The sequence below is a fragment of the Pundamilia nyererei genome, unplaced genomic scaffold (genome assembly GCF_000239375.1).
Source record: "Pundamilia nyererei isolate P.nyererei 1_Seehausen unplaced genomic scaffold, PunNye1.0 scaffold00223, whole genome shotgun sequence".
NCBI lineage: Eukaryota > Metazoa > Chordata > Actinopteri > Cichliformes > Cichlidae > Pundamilia > Pundamilia nyererei.
The window spans coordinates 682994-693403 of NW_005187624.1; the positions used below are offsets into that span (position 1 = coordinate 682994).

Genomic DNA, 10410 nt, shown 5'->3' on the forward strand with positions numbered 1-10410 from the left:
AAAAAAGAAGACGCATCATGGAATCTGAGCAAATGCAAACTGCTCATATAGCACAACAACAACAAAAGAAGCTAGGAAACTTCTCTGAAAATTTCCTGATCTAAACAAATGTTTGCACACATTTCCATCCAACTCTACTCCAAAATCAGGCTTTTACACGCTTATATAGATCCTCTTTATATTTAAAATGGTCATATACACACACTCCACATCGCCTCTGCTGCCACTTGGACACTTGGATCGCAAGTAAGCAGATGGTCACACAGGAATTGTCCCAGTGACGCCGTCTAATGTCATTTTCCAAGGGAATGAGCAGGGATCCAGTGTGAGTGTCTAAGTGCCACGTAAGTGTGGTGAACCAAGCCAAGACACAAACCTGTTACTGTAAAAGCATACGCCTTAATAACCACACGCTGAATATCAGCACAAAAGGTATTTGATAATAAACTGTTCCTTTAGGTAATTCTACAATAATTACAATTAAATAATCATAATTACATTAAATTCCAAAACTGAACTGGTTGGGAATATTTTGTAAGTTATCCTAACCTGAATCTTGAATCTCTTTGGGTTGCATCCCAATGGCTGCCAACCTCCACTGCAGGCTCTACTCTCAGGAGAGAGGACACAAAATATAATTTGCCCCTCGAGACTTTAGAAGATGTGGCAGGTTCTCCTTTGCATCCAGAGTTATGGTATATATTTCTTGAGGGTAGTAAAGTATATCATGATAAAATACAGTTGTTAAAATTAATATTTGAATGCTACTATCTTCTCAAATGTAATAATTTGCTGTATTTCTCTGATTTCTATCATTCAGTTTGAATAGTCAGCCAAGATAAGCTTTTTCAGGGAGTTACATTGTATTGGCTTAATCTAATTCTTAATAAAAATATTGATTAATTCCACCCTTGTGTGATTATGGGAAGCCTTTTTTTTGGTTTAATTTAATAGCAAACTAACATTCAGTTTGTTTAACGCTTTATCCACACATGAGTGAGAGTGATCAGCAGAATGACGTGCGGAGGCATGAAGTGATTTATCAGTGTGCTCTAAGTGCGCACACTCAGCTGACCGGTTTATGGGCAGCTACCCTTACAGCGTACAGGCCAATGTGTACATGTGAGCGTGCTCAGAATGACGTATGTCCGGCCAGGTGTTTGAGGGAGTCAAATGGAACATGCGTGCCATAATAGAAATGGATAGCGTGTTTCTCTACCACACTAAGACTTTCTCCAGACACTGCTGGATATCGTTTATGAATTATTGACTGCCTTTACGCTGTGAAAGGACTTTTGATTCAGCATGCAATTAAAACGTTTTTTTTCTTCTGCCAGTATGTGCACACGGTGTACTCCTTTGTTTACTCATACATGTGAATGTGGCAGTTTGTGTGATCACTACAGTACAGAGCACATCGCTCCTTTGCACGATTTGACAAGACTTGCCCCATTTAGGGAATTCAGACTCCTACCACTGTAATCGGCTCTGGCACCGTGCGAGCTCTCCTCCACGCCACTGTTCTGAATGTTTCCAATCCCAGAGAGCGCAAGAGCAAAATTGCCGCTGTGTTGAACTAATTGTGTGTGCAGTCCTGAAGAGTGCTGATTCAGCACTTAACCAGGATGGCTAAATGGACCAAGGCCGAGGTGAAGGAGGGAGACGGCTGAGACGGGCATAAAAAGCGGGAATGTATTAGAAGTGCTTAATGCTTCTGCCTGAAATATGATGCCGTGTCTGTAGTTTGACATTTTGGCAAATACCCTTATTTGTTTTCGCTGCCAAGAGCGGAGAGATTGATACCGCTTTCATGTGTGTTGGATAAATATGTTGCTGCAGCCTGCAGCATCAGCCGTAACCTTAACTTAGAGACAGCTAACCTCTTTCAGTCCCAAACGTAACGAAATGAGCATGCCAAAACATGCAAAAGTCACCAATATTGTCCCATTTGTGTAAGCTGTACAAGGCCAAGTGTATAAGAAGCAATTCACAGTTTTCAGAGGGTTATGTGTCAGTCTAGTTCCTGGCTCGGAGCAGTTGCCAGGCAACCAGCAGAGCCTTCAGATAGTCACTGGTCCTGGCTAAGACATAGCTAACATAACAGCTGAAAGATTTAAAATCAGTGTTGTTACACTTTGATTTTTGTGCAGGTTACACAGAATGTGTTATTAAGTGACATTCAGAATTTGCTAGCATTTATTACTCAGACCCGGCCTAACTGTTTCCATCTGTTTTCAGCCTCGATGCACAGCTAAGCTAACCAGCTGCTGGCTGCAGCACCGCATTAACTGTACAGGCATGAGGGGGGTATCAGATGTCTCATCTAACACTCAGCAAGACAGGGGCTGAGCATATTTCCCAAAATTTTGACCTACTCACTTAACCTCTTCCTCCCTGGAGGTCTGTTTGTTGGGTCCAGGCTATATCTGTTATAAAAAAGGGCAACAAATGCTTTTTTTGCTTTTTAAAGGCTTGGGGTTTTTAGAAGAAGAGTTAGAAGTCATGATTTCTAGAATAAGTACAATAATTCTGGATTTGGGCTTGTTGATAAAAAGTTGCGACTTATTCTGTTATGTAAAGTTTTGATTAAACTGAAGGAAAATTCATAATACTCAATAAAGTTGGTTTGTTTCTGTTTAAATTTCACTCTTATGACTGGTAATAATAAGCATAAGGACAATAAAATTCCCCAAAATGTGTCTTAATTACATGCTTATTTTGTCCTAGCCTAGAGCATGGGTGTCAAACATATGGTCTGTGGGCCAGAACCTGCCTGCCAAATGCACATCTTTATATACATTGAAAACTCTAGAAAGTTAGGGAACGTATTGGGACACAGGAATGCAGGAAAAATGCAGGAATGTATTGTGTCGCATTTCCTGTGTTACAAGTTCAAAAATAGCTAATGTCACACGAGGCAGATGTCCCAAACTGTTTTGTTCTTCTAATGGATCAGTAATTCTGGAGTAAAAATAGAATGGAAACCTCCTCGCAAGCAGAAATTATTTTATTTATTTATCTTTTTTTAAATGTTTGCATTCAGGAACAGATCACGCGTAGTTGCAGTGACCAACTGTTTGCCCACATGGTTAGGGTGTTGCATGCTCAACCTCTAAGTAACCACTTTCAAAATCAAGGTGATCACACAGGTCGCCTGGTGGACTGGACTCTGAATGTAAGCAGTTAATATCAGCTTCTGTTTAATGTGAATTTCCGTTTGTGTAGACAGTAACAGATATCAAAGTTAAATGCTGTTTTATCACAGACTGCATGTAACTGGGAACTTGACCCCACAGCTTTGACTTTGAAAATTTCCCTCTGAAAATGGCAGCTGGCTGTGAGCGGGTGCAGACCTGGTCCCCATCTTCAAAGCAAGCATCAGAAAGGAACAAGACTGCAAGTTGCTTGCACACAGCTACGATAATCTTGGATTTGGTAGTGTGACTGTAGCATAAACCAGAGTTATGTTTCTTAAGGCATCTGGGGCTCCTTTATCATCTGTTTTTGTTAATGCACAGTTCAATAAATGTGAGCTTTTTAAGAATGAACTAGTTGAAGAAAGGGAAAAATGTGGAGGTGTTTTATATAAGGTGTCATTAGCAGTTTTACTGGCCCACTTGAGATCAAATCGAGCCATGAACTAAAATGAATTTGACACTCATGGCCTTGGGTAAAAAAGGTTAAACTGATACTATTTATTCAGTTTAGTCAACTCTTTTTTTTCCCCTCTAACACCTCAGATTTAAGTGTAGGCATTCAGATGGCTTACTTACAGCTGCAATGTATGCGGTCCTATTTATATGACTACAAAGGTCACATCAGGCTCTTTTTGGCCCTCTCAGGTGTTGTCTGCTTATTCAAAGGTCGTGCTTCTGTCCTTGTTATGAAACATCAAGCATTTATCCAGTTATGTATCGCCAACAGTGAGAGCTCAAGTTACAAGCCAGCGAACGGAGGGGACAGGGACTTCCGTCGATGCAAACACAACACGAGAAGGCCTGCAGTACAGAACCTTGTCAGTGAAAATTGAAACAGAACAAAATATATATTTACCAATTGCAAGCACAGGAAAGGCAGGTTAAATAAATGCCACGCCTCTACTTGATCTGAAAAAACAGTTTATCTTAATGAACTTGATAACGTGCTTAAAGCTTTAGGTATTTTGAGAATTGTGGGGGGTTTTCTGCTTATTTGCTGAATGGTCATATAAGCACAGTCTTATCCTCTCTCCAGTAATGGAAGAATAGATTTGCGATCAAGAATCAAATTAGGGCCTCCTTTCCCTTTCTTTGCTATTTTCAGATGCAGCCCACAGGGAGGGGATCTAGAATGGAAGTGGGAAAATAGGCCTTTTTAGCAGGATTGCGTTTGAATGGAAGTAATTGGGAATCACTCCCACTGCTGAAGGTAGAACCTGAACTCTGGATCCAAAAAAGCTGCACATTAAATAAAAAAGCAATGATTTGAGAAGTATTTAAACATGTTATCTAAATGGAAACAGAATAAATAAGACACAGTATTTCTCTAGTATTCTGAGAAAAAATGGTTTGATGAAAATAAACGCTCATTTAAACTTTGATGGTGCAAGAACTCTTAAAAAGTTGGGAGAGGGGGATGTTTATCGCTGTGTTACATCACTTCTTCTTTTAACAACACTCTGCAAGCACTTGGGAACAGAGGAGACCCACTGCTCCAATTTTGAAAGAGTTTTGAAATAATTTTCTCATTGTTGCTTAATAAAGGATTTCAGCTGCAGGCTGGGCCCGTCACCAACACAGGATTTTGAAGACCGATATGACATGCGGTGATTTAGAAATCCAGTAAATGGGCCGATATTTTCTTTTCTTCAGCACCAGAAACATAAACAGATTTGCCTAATTTCTGCTATGTTTAGTTATTTATGAGTTCTTACTAAGATGACATGACAATGCGGTTTAAAAAATAATCATTTTATTATCACTAAAAGCCGTTGGCTATTCTTGCTCTGCTTGGATCGGCTGGTTTTTCCGATTGTGGCAGGGAACTGGCTGTTATTTGCCGTAGGAATTTGCAGACAATAGACAGTCACCTTCACCACAGTTTCCATTGAGATCCTACCAGAATTGGGAGTTTCTGTATTTGGAGCTGTGTAGCTCTGGGGCAAACAGAACTGGTGCAAAAAATCTCACAAGACTGCTAAATTAGAAGTGACCCAGTATATAGTATAAATCCTCTGCCAGTTAAAATCAAAAGAGGGCGACATGCTTTATTGAAAATTGATGTAATACTTTATCAAAGACCTTTTTACTACTGCTGTCTATGAGCCAAATTAGACAACTAAAACACTTTTTTTTTTTTGTCTTTGCATATGTAGCTTTTTGGTGACGAGTCTTAACTCAGATGTATTGTCTCCAGCATAAACTTAGGTTACATAAATGCCTGTCAGTACATCCTTTCTGTCTATTTTCTGTCCAGTCCTGTCATTTTCTACCCGGAGACAACCTGTTCTCAGGCTGTGGCATAGCGGCAGGTCAAATTTGTGTTTATGACAGCATTGTGCGCTCCAGCACTGAACACGGTGGAAAAGAACTGCAAACAATGAACCACAAAACATGACCTTCAGGGAGAGGTAGGCTCTGGACAATCTCCCCCCCCCCTTTCCAAAAAAAGACTCAAATACAGGCACACAAAGTCAGATTTGGTGGGGCCAAAGGGGCGTCTTGTACATGCTGAGCGGCAAATGGTGTTTTGTCAGAAGACTGCTGACAAAGGCAACTGGGCCCTTTTGGTTTGAAACTGGAAGTAACTGAAATACAGCAAAACCAGTGGGACAGTGGCACTGTATGACAGGATTATAACAGGTAATCCATCAGTTAATAGCAGGTTGAAAAGTAGATTATTTTAAACACAGCAAAATATTTGAAACAGTACAAAGAATAATTAGTTCAACATTCTTATAGAGATCTATGTTTAAGTGGTGTTATTGATCTGGGTGTCACATTCATACAGATTAACTCCCCTAATCCAGGCTTTAACATCAGTCCCGTGTTTTTTAAGTGTCTGTTTAATTTGTTATTACACCATACATTTTTTTAAGGTAACTAATAATTATGAATCAGCTGTTATTGTCTTCATCATTAGCATGTATTCAACCTGTCGAGTGACAATTAATGGCACTGACAAAACATTACTATGTATTAGTAGATTATATCTTATTTTTTTGCGATCGCTGCTGTTCAAGCAGACTTGAGTTTAAAACACTAAGTTGAGGAAAACATCAACAACAAAGGGAATAAACAGACCAAGATCAAAAATCTGTCTTAGCTCCGCTGGAAAATCTATGTCACCCAGGCCTGGATCAATAATGAAATCAGATGCAAATTGTATTGTATAACACCTCATCAAAGAGAAACATATACGTCCATAAAAATTGTCAATGGGTTAACCGTTTGTGTTCAGTGGCGCAGAATGAGCCCGAGCTTACCCGGAGTTTAAGAGCCGATTGAGAAAGAGGGAATTGCATTAAAAACAGGCAACGAGAGAGGATGATCAATAAAATATCAATCAATAGGCAGGCAAGAGGGTCGGGGTAGGAAAATTGGATGGCTCGAGCCTTCACAGATAATCGAAGACGCTAAGACAAGGGTCCCCACCCCCATCGTGCAACGTCTTTCTTTCTGTGATTGTCACCCCCTCCTTGCTTGTCTCAGTACCCCTCTTTCACCTCTCTTTCTTCAGTGCACCCCCTCCTGCCAGTCAGTACCCCTCTCAGGCTCCCCTTCAGTCCCTCTTCCCTCGATGTCTCTCCACTATCTCACCTCTTCTCCATTTCTCTCTCACTCCCACCCCCTCCACCTCTTTTCTTTTTCTCCAGTGCTCCCCCTCCTTCCTCCCGCGTCTACTGCAGCAGAAAAGCCAGCACCGAGAAAACCAGCATGTGTGTGTTTGTACATGAGTGTGTGTGTGTGATACTACGGTAAATCCATGAGCTAGCCTCACACGATCGCCTGCAATGAAGGTGAAATTGAGAAAAAGCCCCCGCGTGCGTGTCGAACGCGCCGATCAAAACATTGATTGCTGGCACGTTACATCACAGCCATGCAAACAAACCCCCTTTAAATCATTAGAGTAATGTCTCTCCTCCTGTCTCTCTTTATTTCCTCTCATCTCCCACTTCTTCCCTACGTCTCTCTCTCTCATCTGCCTCGTTGTATTTCCACATCAGCATCTCATTTTCTTTTCTTTATTTTCCCCTGTTTCTCAGCCCTTCTTCATCTCTGTCTCTTCACATGTAATTCGGATCCCTCAGGATTAAAAAGGTTCTGCCACACCGAACAGGACACTTTTAGAAAGAGCAAGGCTGGAATAGAAAAAGGAATGATCTGGGTCACATCGCTGTTTGACGTATGGCACTGGCATATTAGACCTACACAGCAAACTGGGGCTACGTTCGCCCACAAATACAGCCAATGTTTTGCAGGCACCGAAACGAATCCAACTAATCGCACCTTAACACCCATGTAGTATCGCCAACACCACTAACTGCAGCCATTATGCTGAATGAATGTTTTTGTATGATTCATGTGGTCTTTGCCTGTAGATGTAGTGTTTAACTGTACATTGCATAATACAGAGCATAACACACAGCACTCGAGCAACTAGACAGGAGCTACAGTAGCTTGCATCCGAGGTATGGCAACAGCAAAAATGACGCCTCCTTTTGCTTGGACCAAATTTGCATGTAAATCCAAACTATGTCTCCCTCCTGTATACATAACTACCCAGGTGAGTTGTTTCTATGGGATGGAGTGGAGGTAGACGGGGTTGGAGTAGCGAGAAATCAATCTGAGAGCAATTCTTAGAGAAGCACTTCCTGCCTGATCCCAAGTCCAGAGAGGCAGATCAGGTGGCCTAAACCCAGACTATGTGTCAGTCACCATCTGCCACTTTTCTCTTCCTCTGGAGGGAACTGAAGTCAGGTATGCAGATCTATACCTGGCGCCAGAAGAGGAGCAAATGTATGTGTGAGTTTTGAAAACAGGGGGAGTGAAGGTATAGTCTCATCTGTGGATAACTGTAGATGTAGTATGTATTGCTGAGTGTGCAGTGATTTATGATTACATTTTCCCCACTCAGCTATTTTCAGCATGATGGCATGAATGCCTGGCCACTGCAGGTGTCTGCCGACTGTCTGGTTTAGAATGTGGACCTACAGTATTCATACATTCCACAGCACCAGTGGTTTCTCGCCTTCACACCTTCAAAACTGAAAATATCACTAGCAGCAAAAGCAGGGAGCAAGATGAGGATGATCAGAATATAACTCTCGATACACTAAATCAAAGCAGCTGTGATCAAACAGCTGGATATGCCTTTAAGTGAGAGGGGGGAGACCCGAAGCCAAATGTAACTGTTTTCACAAACCCACAGATCAAACCACAGTCGGGGGCACTTGTTACTCTTACACCTGTGTGATCAAATGCCATTAAACAGCTGCTTTTAGCAAGTAAATCATTAACTATTCACATGAAAACAATAAAGGCTATCCCAGCTCAGGAGTAAGTTATGCGTAACAGGAACAAGGACCGTGCGTAAAAGGCATGTAGCTTTCAACTGGAACAAGAAAAAAAATCAGCAGAGTGAAGCACTACCAAGGGCAAATGTGTGAAAAGACATGCAGTACAACACTGACGTTTCGACGTCGTAAAAGCTTGCTTTCGGCGTCGAGCCAGAATAAATACGACCAACATGAAAAACGGCACAGCGACGTGCATCACAAACGGACAAGCATCACCTAATGAAGGCGTTTGGATGCAGGAGGCGCAGCGGATGCTGCGTTCGGAGGCAGATACGCGTTAAACCTGCTGGAGCAGGAGAATGTGACGATGGAAATCATGATACCGAGACAAATGTGGAAATGTGATTGACAGTCTTCACTGTTACTTCGTCTAATACCCATTTACCAACACAGCTGACATATAGTTTCCCATTTTTTGTCTTGCGCTATCAGCATTAATTATTCAATAGCAGTAAGTCTACATACACCAACATTTAACTCGAGCTATACTGTTGGAAATAACACGCCAGCAGTCATAACTCTTCACTTAATTATGAGGGCTTGATTTTTCTGCTTTTGCAGGTAATGTTAACTGGATGACAAAAAAAAGTTTTTTTTTAAACTTATCATGACTCAGGCAGTACTCTGAGATGTCATTAGTCAGAATATGCAACAGTAGCCTATGCAGAAATAAGTTGGTCCCTCTGAAAGAGACGTGGGTAACTCACCCGGGCATATTTGGAGGAATAGGGGTCTTCAAAGAGTGCCCATATTCTGGGTTGCCAGGTTTTCCACCAGCCCGCTTTCCTCGCGTCCTCTTGCATGCACAGTCTTTTCAAGTCCCCATCCGCACCACCCAGCGCCGGGTCGTCGTCTGGCGCGTCCGGTTCTGGAGTCTCGAAGCTATCCAGCGCCTCCTCCGCATCCCGATGCTGCCGGTAATTCATCCAGCAACAAGCCTCCACGTCCGTCTCATCGATGCCCCAGAAGGCCAGCTCCTCTTCGAACAGGGGACCGCACACATCGTTGGGACAGTGCAACTTCCCAGTGCGGTAATAGTTGAGGATGAAAGAAAACACCGACGGGTGGCGGTCGAAGAAGAACTCGTCTAATTTGGGGTCGTAGTCGAAGTTGCTGAACGCGTCCGGCTCGGTGAGCCACGACAAGCGGGTACCGGGCAACGTTTTTAGGGTGCTCCGGTAGGTCTCATGCCGCACCCCCCCGCAGTTTATCACGATTTTCTCGCTTTCCGACGGACAAGTCATGTCTGCGCTGTAACATGCTTTGTTGGACGACTTGTTCCCACCCTTGCGCCCTTTAAAAGAGGATACACACACCGAACTGAGCATAGAGGACCGGGGGGAGGGAGAGGATGAGAGAAACCGAAGGGAGGAGGAGGAGGGAGGAGTCTGAGGAGTCTGCGGGAGAGAAAAAAAGGCAGAAAATTTCAGCAGAAGGGAGAAATAGATGTGGATTATCAACATTGCAATACACATTAAAAATCACACGCTAATGCCAGCTGTATGTGCAATCATTCACTTGATAATCAGCCAGTGGAAGGGAGGAAGACGACCTTGTGCAGGTGCAGAGGGAACAAGGAGAGCAGGGATGGAATTGATGGGTAGCAAAGTTGTTTTGTTTTTTTTAAGCACAGCATACCGGAGCACACAAACATGCCAGAGCAATAAACAGGTGGCTTAGAGCACATTCATGAGTCAGCAACCATATGGGCTGACTGTTGACACCAGTGTGATGAGAAGATCCCAGATCCCAGTCTGGAGTTACTGTACTATGTAGCTTTAGGGTCTCTATACTGATCTGGTTGATGCTCAAGTAAGTGTTCTAACTGAGCCACTCAACTCAGCTTCACCCCT

The 10410-nt window shown here is 42.6% G+C and overlaps 1 protein-coding gene across 4 annotated transcripts in view; it reads right to left on the reverse strand.

The window, feature by feature from the left end:
* Nucleotides 1–9938, reverse strand: part of LOC102198306 (potassium voltage-gated channel subfamily C member 1-like) — a 41356-nt gene extending 31418 nt beyond the window's left edge. For all 4 annotated transcript variants that reach the window (XM_005748495.1, XM_005748492.1, XM_005748491.1 and 1 more), the window contains exon 1: nucleotides 9265–9938. In XM_005748495.1, the coding sequence (XP_005748552.1) occupies nucleotides 9265–9885 (621 nt within the window). In that variant the 5' untranslated portion in view covers nucleotides 9886–9938. The remainder of the gene's footprint in view (nucleotides 1–9264) is intronic.
* Nucleotides 9939–10410: the final 472 nt, after the last annotated feature.